This window comes from Myodes glareolus, chromosome 7 (assembly GCF_982192425.1).
Source record: "Myodes glareolus chromosome 7, mMyoGla1.1, whole genome shotgun sequence".
NCBI lineage: Eukaryota > Metazoa > Chordata > Mammalia > Rodentia > Cricetidae > Myodes > Myodes glareolus.
Window position 1 is genome coordinate 23,741,934 of NC_142032.1, and position 19,586 is coordinate 23,761,519.

The 19,586-nt window shown below is 42.3% G+C and overlaps 1 protein-coding gene across 5 annotated transcripts in view; it reads right to left on the reverse strand.

Moving 5' to 3' along the window:
• The window catches only part of Plce1 (phospholipase C epsilon 1), a 277,183-nt gene that overhangs the window by 227,261 nt on the left and 30,336 nt on the right, over positions 1-19,586 (reverse strand). For all 5 annotated transcript variants that reach the window (XM_087907931.1, XM_087907928.1, XM_087907930.1 and 2 more), the window contains one exon: positions 11,499-13,035. In XM_087907931.1, coding sequence (XP_087764057.1) covers positions 11,499-12,698 — 1,200 coding nt within the window. In that variant the 5' untranslated portion in view covers positions 12,699-13,035. The remainder of the gene's footprint in view (positions 1-11,498; positions 13,036-19,586) is intronic.

Here is a 19,586-nt window from a genome sequence, read left to right on the forward strand (position 1 = left end):
GGGAGGTCAGGGAAATGGACCGAAATTCCAATGTTTTCCCAGTCCAAGCCAAGGTGTATTATTGGGTTGGAGCTGTCTTTAGACTGCCCATCAAGGAAAATTAACAGACAAGACTGGACAGCCATGGCCAAGCTTGTATTGAAGTTCATGTTGTATACAGAGCTTATCATTTAACCCTTGCTCAGAACACCCCCACAGTTCCCCCTTCCACCTCCAACCAGTTGGTAAGATACCCCAACACAGCCAACCCCGTCCTTTAAAGATGCTGCAATGATGATCTGACCAAGCCACCGTTACCCTGGATGATGGACTAGCCTGTTTACAAAAATCTCACCCCAACCTCAGAGGATGAAGATGTTTTGCTTTATGACAGCTTAAACAGAAACTAGGGGCAGCCTTTCAAGGTGAACAAGACACTGAGTTAGTGGAGACACGCCTTCCTAGATGTACTCTAGCCATGCCATCATCTCCACATTTCCTAGTCATGGTAGCTGCTGAATGGATTTGGCAAAACCGCAAACACGGAAAACTGGTAACACTCACAGGGGTTGTTGATGATACAGCTTCACACACACAGTTGTCCTGAACCACTACTCAGCTTAGGGAGTCTGGTTTCTGTTTATTTGTGTCTGTTTGTCTATTATTTATTTGTTCAATCATTCATTCATTCATTCATTTGTAGCAGTATCTTACTCTGTAGTCCAGAACTAGAAATCTTCTGCCTCAGCCTCCCAAGAACTGGGAATAGAGCATGACTCGCCAACCCAGGCTACTCCTCTTGATGTTTCTAATGAATTATACATAAAGTGATTTAGTCACATTCTTTCCCCTTCATGTTATGATTAGATGCTACCGAAACCACTTGTTCTGGATTCCCTAGTTCATTCTTCATTTCAGATATTCTTTTTCTTTCCTCTGAATAACAAGTTACCTTTTTTTTTAATTTGGAAAATGTGGTCTCCATGATAATGGCATTTGCTTTAAAAAAAATTATCATCTATACCACCATCATTGTGCCCATGTTGGGTTTATGGCTATTTAAAGAAGAACTAGCAGGTCTACCAAAGGCCTAAAAGCTAATTCTTACTACAGAGAAAAATAATGCATTTTCTATTAAACAATTTAGAACTCAGATGAACTTTCCCCTTGCCCTGGAGGAGAAAATTTTCAAGGCTAAGGAGTTCCTGGTTTATGGGAGGGTTCACAATTTGGAAAATCTGAGGCCACAGGGCTTTCCAGCTGCCAGACTCCTACATGCTGGCTCTTGAGGCAAGCTGCAGTCACTATTAAAGTGTCACCATTTATAATTTGGTGCTAAATCTCTCTGAAGCTAAGCTACTCAATAGGGTCCGCTTCCAAAGTGATTCCTTGTTAAAATATAGGGGTGAGACCAAGTGGGCGTCAACAATAAGGGTTCCCTAATCTCAAGTCAGAACTGAAGCTGTCCATTCAGATTAGTGGTCTGGAAAGAGAACCCCAGAATAAGGCTTGGGAGCAAGGCAGACTCTGCACTCAGGACATGAAGGGCAAACAGGCTGTGTCTGGCTTGGTTTTATGCCTCTGCAGAAGTTTTGTGTCCCATCTTCTATTGTGCCACACTCTGCAAGAAACAAAAGAAGGGAGGTCACCCTTGCAGGGAGACTTTTCTAATGCTTGCCTGCCCGCTGCCCGAATACACCCAGGTCCAGCTCTTCTCCTGCCTCCTGACCTTGCAAATGAAGGCGGTAACAAGCTCATTGTAAAGGCATGACTTTGCAAAGAGAAGTGACCGAGTCATGTTCCTGTGTCCAGGCCAGTTGGTTGGGCTGCTTGGAGATCCTGGAACATTTTCAAATGGCAAAGTTCTCAGTTAAGTTCCCAGCATTCGTGGCCATTTCAGCATGACCATGAAGAAGCTATGGATTCTAACTCAGATGTGTGTGCGGTTTGCTTTGGACATTGTTCCTGCTTACTTACTTATAAAATGTGGTAAATGTACTTTACTTCTAAATTACAGCAATCCAGAAAAAAAAAAATCAAGCCTTGAGCTTGGTTTCCTCCCCTTGCTGGCTGAGTCATAAAAAGAAATTCCAGCCATTTCAATAGCCAACACGCCCCTCACATTAAGAACTGGTATTGTTCCCCATTCTCCCATCTCATCCAAAGGTCACACCCAGCTCACATTTAAAGAACGATCCCCTGGTCTTGTCTAGCTCAGCATTTGCACATTTAATAAGAGAGCAGAGCTCCTGCCAAGGAAGAGGGGTGAGTTGCATCAGAACTTTCTAGAGGAACTTCTGAAGAGAGGCTGTGGACATGAAGTTCAGAAGCAACCAGATCTGGGATGAGGTTACTTCTTGTTCTGAGTATTCAGTAAGAATATTGACAATCCCTCTGCCCTGACAATGAAACCGATAGCCCCACCAGTAACACAGAACAATAATCATCATCCAACAAATGTTTGCCTTTGCCTGCTTGCATATACATATACTTATACATATACATACACACATATATATGTGTGTATATATATATACACACACACCTCAAAGGCTCCTGAAAGTGATGAGATCACAGGCTTGTTCCACTACATCTGGAATGTTCGCTTTTCACTGCATCTATGCACTTGGAGATTTGGCCCATGATAAACACTTGGACTTCACTAGTCATCAGGGAGGGAAAACATTCACTGCAGTCATATCTCAAGGTGATGCTGCAGGGAATATTCTCTCAACCCCAAATTAAGGGTTGGGACTTGAGCAAGAGACATCATGGGCTGAATGGAGTCTAGAGTCAGGAGGGCATGTGTAGTTTCTAGTACATTAAATACACATGTAATGAAGACATTTCTTCAGAGTTTCTGACCAACAGAAGTCAATGAATGCACATACAGCTGCCTTCACTTGTTATATGCAATGAAAACAAAACCTCAGGCTCTAAAAGGACTTCCTTAAGGGCACTGAGCAGTTAATGGCAGAACTGGAACTGGTCTTGGGTCTTTCTGGGAGAGGCCTGCCTCAGGCTAATTGTCAAGAGTAATGGGGTTAGATAATCTCAGAAATTGGCCAAACCCCTTCCAAACTGTAAGAATGATCTTTGCAATTTAAAATCACAGTGTGTTGCCCTTTGCCCTCAAAGTAGGATTCCTTCTGGTCATGCAGAAACTGCTCCATAAGGGCAGTGTGTGTGTGTGTGTCTAAGTGTGTGTGTATGTGTGTGTGCGTGTGTGTGTGTGTGTCTGTTGAGCAGAAACAGAACTTGAGAAGGCCTCTTTTCTCTGTCTCCATCTCTGGAAAGCCTCCCAGGGTTTTTACAGCCAGTTGAGAAAAGGAGCCAGAGACAAAGAGATGCTAACATGACCCTTCTTTGTCTCTCCGGCCAAGTCTGAAGAGGTGAGAGCATGATGTCTGGGTTCCTAGGCCTGAAAAAGATCCCTTTGATTCAGTGGAAAAACCCCAATTCTGTTCTAGGCAGAGCACAAAATGAGCTACTTTCCCTGACTTTGTCAAGAGGAGGCTGGCTGGCAAGCCCGCAGTGAACCTGGGAAGGAGAGAGGAGAGAGGAGAGGGAGAGAGGAGAGAGAGAGAGAGAGAGAGAGAGAGAGAGAGAGAGAGAGAGAGAGAGAGCAGGAGAGAGTAGAAACTGTGTCTGTGTCTGTGTGTGTGTGTGTGTGTGTGTGTGTGTGTGTGTGTGTGTGAGAGAGAGAGAGAGAGAGAGAGAGAGAGAGAGCAAGAGAAGGTAGAAACTGTGTGTCTCTCTTTGTAATTTACAGAGACGGTCAAGAAAGATGGGCAGATCACTGACCGCCAGAGAAACTCTAGACTAGGGTGCAGGGTGGGGGTGGGGCTGGCACAGCAGACCCCTGAGAGGATGTGATAGGAGACCCAGACCCAAAGGGGTTGGCCAGGTGTACAGGAGTCTCTTAGCCAGAAAAGACAAACTTCTACTGTAAAAGGCCACAGGACAAAGGCTGTGTTTGTCTTTACAGCGCCCAAGCTCCCCGGTGACAACCTGAAAGCAGCTATAGATAATATGGAAAGGAATGAGGGTGGCTGCATTCCAAAAGGCTTTATTAAACCTTTACCAGCGCGGACACTTGAGTTTCATTTAATTTTCACTTGCTGTGAAATAGTTTTCTTTAGATTTTTTTTCAACCTTTAAAAAAATGTAAGAGTCATTCCTACGTGTATTTTAAGACTATCCTTGCCGTGACTTATGGGACCCTGTGGAGGCCATTCCTGAACAAAAAATGATCTATGTGCCTAAGCCACAGACTTTCTTAAACCCTTGTTGTGCCCAGGGCTGGGACCAAAGTGAGTCACTTGAGCTGCCCAGCATTCAGCATTTAAGGAGGCAGTCACTGGTGAATATAAGGTTGCCACTCATGAGACCTGAGAGCATAGTGCCTCCTTAAATTTCGCATCCTGAACACCTTACTTGGTTCACCATCATTCTAGGTGGGCTGACACCTGTGCATAACAGAGGGTTTTGTCCTGAAGCAGTGACCCCCACCTAAGCCCTTCTGCTGGTGTGCTCATTTGCACGCCAAAACTATGATTTCCAAACCATTCCTCCGGGAAGCACAATTTGTTTTACAGGGAAAATGATCTGTGTAAGAAAATCTCTGGGCAAATGTAGAGGAGAGGACAAAAAGTTGCACAAGTTGGAGTGGAGGGTAGTCTAGCGGACAGATTATGGAAAATAACTCACAGTTAAAGCTGTTGCTTGCACAGTGACATGAAAACAATCAAGAAAAAGGAGAGACAAAGTGATGGCCAAAGGAAGTATTTAACAAGTTTCACTGGATATTAAAGCTGCAAACCACCTTGGTCACTTTCCCAACCTCCATTCATTGTATCTATACCCTTACCAAATATATATAGTAAATCATATTATCATGGACTTATATCCACAATATATAAAGAACTCAGAATGAAAGACAGCTCAATTTTAAAATGGGCAAAACGACTGACTGGGGTTGTTCAGTGGTTGAGCGAGGCCCTGAGTACAGTCCTGGATTTGACTAGACATTCCTCCAGAGAAACACAAAAGGCCAATAAACACATGAGAAAATGCTCAGAGCCACTATCAGGAAAATGCACATAAAAATGATAATGAAATTATCACTCCACATCTAAGTAGGATGGCTATTAACAAAGACGGAAATAATAACAAACACTGTTAGGGATGAAGAGACACTTATGCCTTGTGCATTGTTGTGGGGATGAGCCAGATGCTTGGAGAAACTGTTCAGGGACTCCTGAAAAGATCAGACGTAGAGGGATAGCCCCACCTACCACACCTAGGTGTATACTGACAAGAACAGGAAATGTGTGTTCTCACAGACGCCTGTGTTAGAACTTTACAGTGCTGGAAATACTTGCCTCTGGCAAGTCAGAGGCCTTGAGTTCAATCCTAACCCTTCAAAGAAATAAGTTCACAGAAGCACTGCTCATAATAGCCCCAGAGCAGAAAAAGCCTGATGTTCAGCATCTCATGAGTGGATAGACATAATCCAATGGAATATTATTGCACAATAAAAATCGTGAAGCATGAATACATGCTATAGGATCAAATGACTTGAAAATTCCAATGCTAAGTGAATCAAGCCATTCCCAAAATATCATATACCCTGGAAGTTCAAGTGTATGGAAATCCACAATAGCGTATTCCATAGAGATGGACAGAATAGTGAATGCATGGGGTTGAAGAAGAAGCCGGGAGAAGGGCTGGTTCTAAAGGACACAGGGTTGCTTTTAGGGGATGGAAGTGGTTCAGACTGATTGTGGTGAAGGGTGTACTTATCTTTAAGTACAAATGGGTAAACTGTATCTCAACAAAGATATTTTAAAAGAGAAGATGTCCAATCGCTTTTTTCCTCAAACAAGAAAATATGGTTTGTGCTTCAAAGGAGAAGGGGCCCTTCCCATCCCTGAGTGACCAGCAAGTCTTCATATTGCTGGAGGCTTGAGTGGGGGGATTTCTGCTGAGCTTTCTGAGGGTTTGAAGGGTGAGAGCCTGCATGAGGAAAGGGTTGGAGTTTAGGGAAGGGACCTAGTATAAGAGTTAAGTGTTTACACTCTTGAACTCTGTATGTATCTAGAGCACCACGGGGAGCATCACGTGGGTGTCTTGGAGCTTTTGAGGACCGGAGCATGAGTCAGCACCCCCATCTGAGAACAGTTTTTCAGGGAGGATCAAACCACCAGTTAGTCTAGTCATGGAGAGCAGAGGATGGCCACACCCAGTCCTGCAATGATGCTTCAAGTCCCTGAATGCTGAATCACTTGGTCAGCAGGGTGGAAACCTCCCCATCACCCCGAATTATCTATGAGCCCCATTGTCTACTGTCTCCTTGCTCCCAGAGAGTGAAACTCTGGCTGCTCATGGCTGCGGCAATCATTCCAAGGGCATCCTGAGGTCCTGTCCTGTAAAATTCAGGGCAAGGATGAGACCAGGTCCTGATGGTCTGTCCTGGTCCACTGAATCTGATCTGACTGCATATAAATGGCCTTTCTAAGAGACAGGTCTCCAATGTTGACTTCTCCATTTATGCAGAACAACTGCAGGAAAGCAGGGACAGTCCTAATGTTGACCTTGTTCCAAGGCTGCTGTAAGAGTAATAGCAGCCAGAAATGCATACATCACAAACCAGAGTCCTAGTGGAAGGTTTTCATTCCACCTTTTATCAGATCCTAGGTCAAAGAGCTAGAATAACTTCAGAGATGAGGAGAGATGATCGGCGCTGTCCCAGGTCAGCTAATCTAACAAAGTGTGTAGTTCCAACATCCCGGGGCTGGCCTCAGACAGTTCATCACTGATGTGCTGGACATAACTGTACTGTAACGGGGCTGATGGAACCCACTCTCTCTCAAAGCAATCAGTGGGAAAAGGCAGGTTCTTCCAAATCTCATGTCATAAATGTTGCTGAAGTCCCAGGAAAGGAAGGAGCCACCAGGCAGCTCACCAGGCACTGGCTTCCAGCTTAGTCTAAGCATCCGATGAAATTTTAATTATTTCAAGGTTCAATCTGTCACTGATCTCCAGGGCAACCAAATTCTTAAAGAAGAAAACAAAGTCTTGTTGCTATTTCAAAGGTATCTCTTAGGGTGGACAGTGAGGCTCACAGGATTCAGTCATTTATATGAGTTACAGCTTAGGACATGAATCTATTACCACGTATCAGAGGCATTAGCTCTCTCCTAAGGTTTGGTTTCGCTCCATTTGAAAGAGAAAATAGCTCAGTGGTAGAGTGCTTGCCTAGCAAGCAGGGGGTCATATGTTCAATTCCTAGCGCACTTGCGCGTGTACATACACACACACCTATACACACACACACACACACACACATCTCTTCTCTCTTCTTCTTTTTTCTTCTTCTTCTTCTTCTTCTTCTTCTTCTTCTTCTTCTTCTTCTTCTTCTTCTTCTTCTTCTTCTTCTTCCTTCTCCTCGTCCTCTCCTTCCTCCTCCTCCTCCTCTTCCTCCTCTCCTTCTTCTTTTCTCTCCCTCCCTCCTCCTTCAAGCACATTTGTCTCAATAAAGGTATTACTGCTCAACTCATCATTACCTCTTAAGTTTAATATTCTGAGCTGAGCAGTAAAGAGTCAGCATTTTAGAAAGAGGTGGGGCAGTCACAGAAACTGGTTGTGTCCATATTTTCTATTTACAGTTTTGCTAATAAGATTTTTTAAAAGTGAGTTTTATTCCTTTATAAAAATCTTCTTAAATTATCTCCTGTTCCTTTAAAAATTCAACATGAATCTTCTCTGCTTTGCCGTATATACACATTCACGTGGAGTGAATTATCCAAAGAATCAAAGATGGGAAATCCTAGTACAGGACCTGGTGACTTTTCTGCCTTGGCCACCCAGGGCCCCTTCCATGGCTACTGAGTTACACATGGCTAGGGTTACACAGTTAAGTTTGTCAAGACAAAAGCTGGCACTTTCTGAGCTTGAATCTATCTATAAGATAACTCTAGGCTTTGAACTCCCAAGATCAGACAGGAAGAGATTTTTTTTTTTCTAAAGATAAACACTCCTAGTGAAATCTTTACCCTGCAGACTTTAGCCATTTGCCAAAGACTCCACTTTGCTGAGCCAACAGCGTTAGAGCAGGAGGGAGTACACAAGGGCTGGATGGGGGGGGGGGGTACTTTGATGTTTTCCACGCAGGAGGAGACTAACAATCTGGTTAGTCAGCAAGCATGAATCCTTATTAATGTCTTCATCCAAACCTATTCTCTCTACACAGCTGTGAAAATATAAAGTCACTGGACTCTTCTGATCAACACGCCCAGGGGAAAAAAAGTCAAGATGTTATGCCAAAGAACTAACTAGATGAGTAACACATGGCTGCAATGCATAGGAAGGACTGGGGGGTCACGCTATAGGCTAAGACAATACAGTTGTTCGTTGGACCGCATGGAAACTCAAAACTGCAGATATTCAAGTTCCTTATATAAAATTGTATAATATTTGCAAGCTACCTATCCATCATCGCATACATACTGAATTGTTGTGCTATGTTGTGTGCAGAATAATGACAATAAAAACCAGTTAGCTGTAAATGCCTTTAACAGGTGTGTGTGTGTGTGTGTGTGTGTGTGTGTGTGTGTGTGTGTTACTTGGAACTGGACCTACGGCCTCACATAGGCTAGCCCCCCCCCAAAAAAAACACCACCCCTGAACTATATTCAGGCTTTTTTGCATTTATTTTGACACAAAGTCTCACTAAGTGGCCTTGAACTTCCAATATTCCTGCCTCAGGCTCCTGAGCAGTTGCCATCAGACCTGGCTAAATGTTGTGGGTGGGATAGAGTAGGTGGCTACCGGAGTTTAAACTCAAGGCTTTATGTGTGACAGCAAGCACTCTATCACTCAACGACAGTCCTAGCAGAATGTTTCAGATCCTTTCAGTCTGCATCTAAAGGAGCTCATGAAGGCAAAGCCTGAAGATGTGGAGCGCAAACTGGACATTAGAAACTATCCTGGTGTCAATGTCCCTGTAAGGCTACCAAAGAGCATGACGGGGTGGGAATGAGTTCACCAACAAGCAGAAAATTGAAGGTCGGGAGGACAAGAGCACTCAGGGCTTTCAGCACTGTGAAGGTCAGCATCTCACTGTACAGGGGCCCACAATGCCACCTTTATGCCTGGTTTACATGAAAGGTAATTAGGAACAAAGAGATTGCCTGTCAGTCACTCTGGGATCTGAAGCCATCATTTAAATTTGGGTCGGCTCCAGAGTCTGTTTCCAACCGTGTAGCTGTCCTTGTTCTCTCTGCATCCGGCAACATGCATTTGTTATTATATAGAGGGAAAAAGTATCAGGACTCTGTCTCTGCCCTTCCTAAGTTTACAACTTGACTGAGCAAACAGGAAGGATACCCTTGGAATCGTCAGAAAACTGAAAGGGAGTGTACCGCGGGGGTATCGCACTTTCAGATGAAGGGAGTAACTCACAAGACCTGAGGCAAGTGGACATAATTCAGCTGTGCCAAACTGCGAAGCATTTCTGCCAGACTCTAAAGAGCAAGCTGAAGAGAAGGCTATAGCTTAAAGACCATTAACTTTCTGACACAGCGCGGCATGCATCTTGAATTCTCCCTCTAAAGGACAGGACAGCCAGCCCACACCCAGACATACCATACATGGCAGTTAAAAAAAAAAAAAAAAGAAAGAAAGAAAGAAAGAAAAAAAGCCTGTAGTCTCCAAAAGACATCTGAGACAAAGGGAAGAGCAGTTTCTGAGGTCCACTCTAACAGAGTGATGGAGACCTCTCTGAGCCTCCAGAGGTTGAGCGGGGAGGAGACAGTTTGTCTCATCCCATCAGCTCTTCTCGCTGTAAACTAAGCAGCCTGACACGTGAAGGTGTTTAGCTATTGCCCAACAGCTTCGGGATGCAGAGAGCCGGAAGGAAGCCCAGTCACTCTGCTAACCATTCTAAAACTCACGCCCAACACAAGCGTCCTTCGGAAGCTATGACAGCAATGCATTTGTATTCATTTGCTATCCGGAAACTTCTAATGTGCTCTCAAGGGTACGTGATTTTAGAAAGCTATCTCCTTTCAAATGGGGTGGCATGCTGCCCTCAGCAACAGCCTCATGGAGGAGAGCCGAGGGGCAAGACTTCAGTGTGCAGGGCAGGACAGGCCACTCTGTATGGAGTGTCTTGCTTTGACACAGCTTTCGTGTGGGATCAGGGCAAGAGATGTAGAAAAGAACCCACACTCTGATTGTGGTGAATGGACCACAAACATAGAAAGGCTTCCTTTTGTCAGACAAGATCCCGAATGTTCCCAAGCAAGAAATAGGCGAAGTATATGGTTCTATCTTCACCAGTGCAGATCGGGCTCAGAGCAAGTCGCCTGCTTGTTTATGGTTAAAAAGGAAAACCAAGATTCTTGGGGGCTCTGGAACTTGGAATCAAAAATGAATATTCTCAGTAATCTTACATGTAATTTTAGCATTTCTTTAATTATGAGCATCTACAAGAAGTGAATGATCTTGCCACCAATAAAAATAACACATTTCACATCATATCATGGTTGTGGTGGACATCTTATGATATTATGGCTATTTAGAGTGATCCATTGTCTCCGTTTGCCCAGATTAAAGGGATCTCCTGTGACATGAGGTTTACAAGGTCAAAATTAAGAAAGTCCCAAGCAAGTCACTCTACTTGCATTCCTTACTGCTTGGAAACTCAGTTAGCTATCACAATCCTAGGTAATGAGGGTCCATGTGGCAATAAAGATGCATTTAAACTGTCATCTCCCAATTTCAAAACCATTTCGTGTCCCACAAGTGTAAGCCAACATAATTTTCTTCATTACTGATGCTTTCTATTTCATTTGGTGCATTTAAAGTATTGTTTTAACCACAGTGTCTTCATTGACAGGGTAATGGCAGGCACTCACACACACACAAAGTTTAAGAGAGAAGATAGGAAAGACCTTTGGCCATAAAATGGAAGCTTCAAGACTTAAACTCCTTCAGGCCTGTAAAGCTAACGGCCACAGTGGGTCATGAAAAAGACTTGAGAATGCATCTCCAAAGCCGATGACAGACAATCTAACGTCTCCAAGCCCTACATAGGCCTGTGCGTGTTTTGTGGCCTGCAGAGTCAACCTAGACCTTAGACCTATCGATTGGAGTATCTGTTTCTCAACAACTACAAATGATCCCTGTGAGAATCATAATTCGACAGATCTTAATTTTAATTAAAAGATAATTAAATTATCTTATTATTATTTTATCTTTTAATTAAAGCAATAGAAATTCAGATTTCTCAAAAGAATAAGCAAGTTTAATGAAATCCTGGAAAGAAAACAGGGGTATCCACCTGTAATTCAGGAAGTTGTCAGGAGCGTCACGCTAGGCCATAGTCTTAGCAAGCTCCAGGCTTATGGAGGGCCTAATGTAGTAAGACCTATATAAAAACTCCTAAAAGGGGAATGAAGGAAGGGAGGAAAAGTAAAACAAACCAAAGTGATGGCAGAAACACAGACTCTTACCAGACACCATTGGGCTTCAGACAGATGTAGGCTCCCACGTGGCCTTACATCCATTGCTGACAGAGGTTCCATTCCATCCCCACAAGGCCCTAAGAGCCTCGCTCTCTTCCGATCCACGTGGCTCCAAGCAGCTGGCCCAATGTGGCCAGAAGGCAGGGTTCTCACTATCGCTCTAGTGCCGGTATACACTGACTTCTTTACTTCCCTGTCGTTTTTACAAAACCTTCTCACCAGCAAAGTGGACCGCTCCTTTTTGCTTTTCAAAAAATCGTCTATGTCTTCACAACTGTCAGAGAAATCCTCCAAAGGGCTCAGGAAAGTCTTGGCAGGTGGATTGTGAGTAAAACCCTCCCTGCAAAATTCAGCCCCTGAGCAGTCCACGTCACCCTGTGGACAGGAGCTTTCAAAGCGTAGGTATTTGCTGTGCAGCAAGCTACAATGTTTACACTGCAGCTGTCCGTTCTTATTGCCACAGTCTTTGGTCAGTTCCACTAGCTTACAAGTATACGCCTCGTAATGTTTCTTCTGCTGCCCCCCAGGAAGAGCAACGTAGTTTGCACAGTCATCCAAAATTAATTTTTCTGACAGCGTATGGAAAGCGTCGGACATTGCTCTGTCAGCTTCATAACGGAAATGAAAGACTGCCATGTTGCTGTCAGGCTGAGGTCCGCTGGTCTCTGTGATTCCAGGCTCGTTTCCCAAAGGGCTCACATCCATGGGAGGATCACCCATTTCCAGTTGAATTCCAGGGAATGGCTCCCTTTCCAGTGGAGAAGAAATTCCAGTTTGCAAGCACAGGCCCTCTTCTGCGACAGGGTCACAGGCTCCACGAAGCGGGTTCTGAGGAGGGTCACACAGGTGACTTTGCACTAAGCTGTTGCAGTTAACGGAGTGGTTTCTCACAGAATCTGGCAGGTTTTGCTCCCAGCACTGTTCATTGTGGTTCTCATCACTCATTAGTCCTCCCGTTGCTACTGAGAGGACCTGGGACAAACCGCTTCTCTGAGGCTCTGCCTCAGGTTTGTTCCACTGTGAGAGGGTCTGAGGGATCTGGCCACTGCGCCTGCCAGCGCGTACCTTTGGAACAGCAGCATCTGAGACCAGTTTACTCTTGTCCTCTCCCACTGCCGACTGGGCAGAAGCCACTGTCCTCTGAGTCACAGGGATGAGAACGGAAGCGGCCATTTCTTCAGAAGTCATCTTGACCTGTGTCCTTCAGTTACTCTTCTGTGTTCCCTCCCCTGCTGATCATGTTAAGATAACAGGTAATCTCACATAATCCTGGTCTCTATGAGAAACAAGTTGACAGTGCCTTTCATTTGGGTATATTGAGAGCCAGGCAAAACTTTCCAGTTGTAATTTCCAACAAGAACAGTTTGTTTTAGACCAGTGTTTTAAAACGGCCCGCCAGTTTTCTTTCCTCTGTTGCTTGAAGCTAATTTTTCAGAAGCATTTTACTCAGGATCACATTTTGCGACTTGTGGTTTATTGTTAATGTGCAATGACTTAAAAATCCAGCTTGAGTGCTTTCTGCTCCCTATAAGAAAAGAAATAACATCAAATATTTATGACATTAAATAGATTTTTAAAGCGAGTTAATAATTTTTACTTAGTGGAAGATATAGGTCAATTCTGAGGAAAGAGCTTTACAATCAAAAGTTAGTTTTAATATGTTAAGCATTTGTCATTTTGGCTTGACAATTTTGAACCTCTGCTTCCAGAAAAAGCAAAACAAAACAAAAACAGAAAGAGTATGAAGAATCAAATTTATCCTGGTGCTTTAAATAAAGTCTAAGCAAAAAAAAATAAAAAATAAAAAAATAAAAAGATAGTGATTTTCACACAGTGAATAGTCCAAGCAGAATATTGATATCTGAATCAAGAGAAAAATTAAGTGAGTGCAGTGTAAATAGCTGAGCTCACTCTTAGAGAGTCTCTAGACCCAGGTAGAATCCAATAGTCTGTCTAGACAGACGAGGAAAAGCTGCCACTTCAGGAAGGCCAAAGGAGCTACGGTGATAAGACAAGAACTGCAAAGATAAGACAATAGACTTCTCATCAGAAACAGTGCAAGCAAGCAAAGAGTAGAGTAAGAAGAGACACTGTTAAGCAGAATTCTATACCCAGCAAATGTTCTCTACAAATGAAAATGAAGTAGACCTTTTTCAGACATGCAGAGCCGGAAGGCCTCATCAAGTAGCAGCATTGAACTGTAGAAAGTGACAAAGGAAGACCCTGTGCAGAAGGAAAATTCTAGACAGGTCTATCTAAAGGGTCAAAGAGGGGCTGGAGAGATGATTCAGCAGTTGGGAACACCAGCTGCTCTTCCAGAAGACCCAGGTTCATCTGCAGCACCCACACGGCAACTCCCAACTGTCTGCAATCTAATTCAAAGTGATCTGACACCCGCATACATGCATAAATGCAGATAAAACACTAATGCACAAAATATAAAAATACATGAATCATTTTTAAGAGGGGCAAATAGCCTAAACTTATTAAATGGGTACATGATTTTTTTTTCATTTTTAAAAAAATCACTTAGGAAGATAATTGACCATTTAAGCAACATAGTAATTGTGTGTTGTGAGATTTCTAATAAATGCAGAAGTGAACTGTCTAGACAGTAGAGGTCAAGAGAAGGGACCTGGAACAGTAATGCTCTCAGGTTATTTCTACATGAATCATTAGATGGTTACCTAATGGTAGACTAAAGATGTACACTCTGAATCCTAAAACAATCATTTAGGGGCGGAAAAGCATTGAAATTAAAGTCATTTAAAATTCAGTTAATTTTAAACACCTATTATAAAACCAAACAGTAAACAAAGAAGAGATGCAACCAAAGGGAACTAACAGTGGGTTTAGACATTCCAGAATGCATCTTTAATTGCCAGTCCTAGTCCCCCGCCCCCTCACATTTAAAGAAACATCCTTTTGGTTTCACTTGAGTAAGAAATTGTTCAGTTTAATTAGGTAGACATAAAAGATTGACTTATGAAGGTGTAATATTTTAAGAGGTTTAGCTAGTTTAATGGCACAGTCTTTTTCCCCCTTCAATCAAATTATTGAACATCTTCGTTATATTACATATTGTACTATGGGGTAGACAGCCAGCACTTATGTGAAACCCTACAAACAAAGAGACAAAGAAACTTCTCTGTGATGTGGAAGGTGCTGTCAGCAAGGCTCTTTCAGGCATGTTGGGACCAGAGGGTACCCATCACAATTGGATCTTTTCTTCCCAGATGCAGCCTCTCCTCCTGAGGCAACTCTTCAGAGGTCGCCACTACCCACTGCCAGCACCAGCTGTGCTGTCTCTGCTCCTTGTCACTCAGATGTCACTCTTTCCCAAGGAAACCTACCAACATCATTGCCTAAACATGAGTTGATCAAGAACAACAATAGACATACCAAAGCAGGTAGAGAGAAGCCCATGAGGTCTCAACCTTACACTAAGAGCTATAACTCTGAGGGCAGGAGAAATAGTCTTCCAATTGGTTATCCAATACCAAATGCTCAGTCATGGAAACATACATATAAATAACACTGTATCGACTGAGCAGGTTATATTATGTATATAAATGCATATGCATATAATAACAACAAAAAGAGAGGCCATAAATTTCAAAGAGCAGTGATATGGGAGGTTTTGAAGAGAGGAAAAGGAAAGTGTGAAATGCTATAATTATATTATAATATCAAAATTTTTAAAAGAATGAAAAAAGTCTATGTATCCACAAACAGCTTTCTATTTCTATTCTATTTAAGAAAACTTTAATAGGTTATCTTACTAATTTGGATTCAGGGTCTTTGCTTTGTTTTGTTTTGTTTTTTCAAAGTCTTCCAACTGATAGTTAGTCCATGTTTTGCTTTTGTTTTTTCATGTGGGAAAGGGATAAGTAATTCTAGGTGGGAGAGAAGAGAAAACATTTTTGGTACTAAGTCTTCTGGTAAATACAGTGCAATGAATATCTCAGTTCATTCTCACACAATCTTGTAAAATAAAAGTAATGTTTTTAAAGTAACAAATGCTTTTGATACTCCTCTTTACAAAATGTAGAATATGATTCTCCTCGTGGATGTGGGATACACTAGTGATTTCCTTCTAACACACAGAATATGACGGAAGTAGCCTAGAGGACTTCTGAGAAGAGGTCACGTTGCCAGGGACCAGCTGCTGCTGAGAGCCCCTGACTGTCACATGGTCACATCTTGATGATGGTCACATCTTGAGAGTGGCCCCTCTGGCCTCAGTCAAGGCTTCCAATGACTGCAGCTGCAGCCAGCACCTGCAACCTCACAAGAGCGCCTCGACCACATAAGCCCTCTCCCAGACTCCTAACCACAGAGTTATGTGGAATAATGCACGTTTATTGTTTTGTACCATAAATTTTGTTGTATATTGATGGTTACATAGCAACAGATAATACAAGAAAGTTCTGCTCTTTGTATTTGGGAAACTAGAAATCAAGGCCTAGAAAAAAGCTAAGTCAACTGATGGGAGTGATGGAGACAGGATTCAAATCTAAAAAGTCTGAATCCAGAAATTTTTCCTGACCAAAAACTGTGCTGTTTCCTCCTCCATTCAGACCTTGTGGGTTCAGGTTCTGGTGTTTATAAAGACATGACTCCTGGGAGTAGCCTATTCTTTATTTGGATTTGTTTCGGAAGGCTGGAGATTACAGACAGCCCACTAAAGCAATGATCTTTGTTTGGCTTCCAGCTGTACTCAGGAACGAGAAACATCACGGAGAACTGACTCCCTAGGCTGGGCTCCATCTCACAATATTCCATTTTTCAACAAATGTTTACTGAGTGCAAAATTAAATGAGGCAAGCATCTTGCCCTTAATTTCTTCATGAGCTAATAAATTACCAGTCAAGGTATGTTACAAACAGCGCTGTGTCAACACTGACGAAGAACACCTAAAACAGATGGTGGGCGTGAGGCGGGATTAATTTCCACAGTGGGTTTGCTGGAGATGATGATGATTAAGCTGCATTATTAAAGACAAGTAGGAGTTAGCAAAAGGATGAGTGCAGTGTACATCCCAGAGAAGAGCAATGTGAACTGAACTAAAGCAGCCAAACGCAGGGTCTTGAATCTCTGATAAAAATTTTACAGTCAGGTTTGAGTTTCTCTCCTACAAAATAGAAATAAAATCGCCTTCAAAAATAAGGTTATGAGAGGCTGGAGAGATGGCTCAGTGGTTAAGAACATCGTCTGCTCTTCCAAAGGTCCTGAGTTCAATTCCCAGCAACCACAAGGTGGCTCACAACCAGCCCTCTTCTGGCCTGCAGGCATATACACAGACAGAATATTGTATACATAATACAAATAAATATTTAATAAAAATAAGGTTATGAATGAAATGCTTTCAAAGATGCCAATTAAGAGGAAAGGTCTGTTAGTCTACATTAGTCACAAGAAAGGACAGAAAAGGCTCAATGGCTCTGCTGTGGTGGTGGCATGGTGTTTGTTGAATTTCCTCTCATGAGATAATTGTATACATATTCTTCACCAGGTCTGCTTAAGTTTCATTTCTATTTTATAATCAGAATCAATTCCTTAAATATCAGTCTTGTGACCACCAATTGCTATCGTTCTTGAGTTATCAATATTAGGAGAAACACCTGTGCCATACATGTCAAAAGTGGTTAGCCAATCATCAAGTGCTAATTTCTGCCCAGACCCTCTAAAGTAGTCCTGAATTAACTTTAAAAGAAAGGGTCAACTAAGATTAGAATTAAAGCTACAGTGAGCGTTATGATATTGTCTAAATAAAATTAGAAGCACCAAAATGTGAACTATGGTCTTAATAGATATGAAAAGCAAAAGGATGTAAAATGAGATTTATTATTTTACTTACAGGGACATGAAAGAAGTATTTATGAGGGAGACTAGAAAAAGACCACCCACTGAGAGTTCAAGAGATGTATGGCCTAAGGTTATATAATATGGGGAGGTGGGGTCAATCTAATATGTCTAAGCTAGAGATTTACTGGGGGTAGATAGTATGATTAGGGCAGAGCCATGAAGATCTAAACTGTGTTGGAAATCATAGACGAAGCAGTAAGATAAGAAAAACAGATAAAAGGTATAAAGGATCGGAGGGTGACACAGAGGGAGGTTTTAGCTTCAGAATAGGGCTATATCAGCCAAGAATAATGGTGCTAGTGGGTCTTCATGGGCTAAACACGGGTAGAGAACTACAGCCTGAGGTCCAAAGCTGGCTTGCCACCAGACTTCATAGATAAAATTTTACTGCCACGCAGTTACATCTACTAATTTATGTCATATCTATGTCCGTTTCTACATTATAACAGAAGAGTTGGGAAGCTGTGACACAGACCATGTGGTACACAAAGTCAAAAATATTTACCATCTGGCCCGTTAGAAAAGAGGCTCACCAACCCTGTCCCAGATAAATAAGGAGATGATGAGCTGCATGTTTAGAGCCAGAAAATGAAGTGGGAGTCCTGATCACTGTCTTTGCCTATCTGGTCTCAAGATGAATAAAGGCTTGTTTCATATTGTCCTAAAAGGCAGAAGAAGGGCCAAGGCATATTAATTATTAGGAAGAAAGTCTTTGGCCCAGCCTAACAAAGAATTCCCTGTCTTGTAGAGCTGTTTAACCAAGGGGGAGGCATCTTTGATGATGATCTTCTTTAGATGCTGGTAGAGGGATTTCAATATAGCAGCAGCATCCAGTCCTGAGGGAGCTCAAAATATGCTGAATAGATTGAGTGAATGGATGGTTGTCTGCCAAATTTAATTATAAAAACAATGGTTAGTATTTAACAGAGCATATACGGTGTGAAAAACATGTTCAACTTGCTATATAAAATCTCATTTAATATTTGCAACAGCACTACATCACTTGGGTGATCCCCTCCCTCCCTAGAAATCTGTGCTCATATGTTATCAATAACATAATATCTGAATTTCAGGGCACGGTTATGACTACTCCTTATATTTAAATGTGGCCATGTGGTTATGGCACAGCTAATGAGACAAAAGGAAAAGTGGTTTGCAACTTCTGAGAAATGTCCTTGGAGGGACAGTGTATGCATTTCTCTGAAGACAGACGCTAAAATGAAATCCCACACTAGCTCAGAATTGAGTATAATAAAGGGGTTATTTATTTAGGGGTAGACTCACAGATCACAGTCCTCTGCACAAATGGGGAACAGGAACCAAATTTAGCTGCCAGAAGAGAGAGGGAGTGCCTGCACTTTACATCAGTATTTATAGTATAAGAGGCCATGCCCAAGTGGGCCGGTAACTTAAAGGCTACTGGCTGAAGGAGTTCCTACAGCACCTCCCCCTTTTGCTTAAATAAGAGAGTTCTAAGCCTAACACAAAATTATATATAAATATCAAGTATAAAAATTAGAATTACAACCAGCATAAACAATATCAAGTAAGAAACATGATATAGTCTTCCTTAGTTATAATAAAAGATAAAGTAGGTATAAATATTTGTAACTGTAATTATTGCTTGATACCTGTTTTATTATATGTAATTTTACTATATTAAAATTAAAACCTTCCTTTTCATTTAAACAGAAAAGAAGAAGTGATGTGGGATTCCCCTCTGTATGCTGTGATTACCGTTGATTAATACAGAAACTGCTTTGGGCCTATAGCAGGGCAGAACAGAGCTAGAAGGGGAAATTAAACTGAATTCTGGGAGAAAAAAGGCAGAGTCAGGAGAAGCCATGGAGCAGCCAGAGGAGACAGACATGAGCCACCAGTGGGAACCCTACCTGTAGGGCACAAGCCTCGTGGCAAAATATAAAATAATAGAAATGGGTTAATTTAAGATATAAGAATTAGCCAGCAATATGCTTAAGTGATTGGTCAAGCAGTGATTCAAATAATATTGTTTCTGTGTCATTATTTCGGGAGTCTGGGCAGCCAGGAAACGAACAAGCGGCTTTCGGCAACACTTCTCCTCCCCTCCCCTTAATCCTCTCTGCTAGTCTGAGGAAAGACATGATGGCTGAATCTGAAACATACTTAGGAACATGCTGTCATGAAACCCAGCACATGTACAGTGAATATACACTCATAAATAAGTAA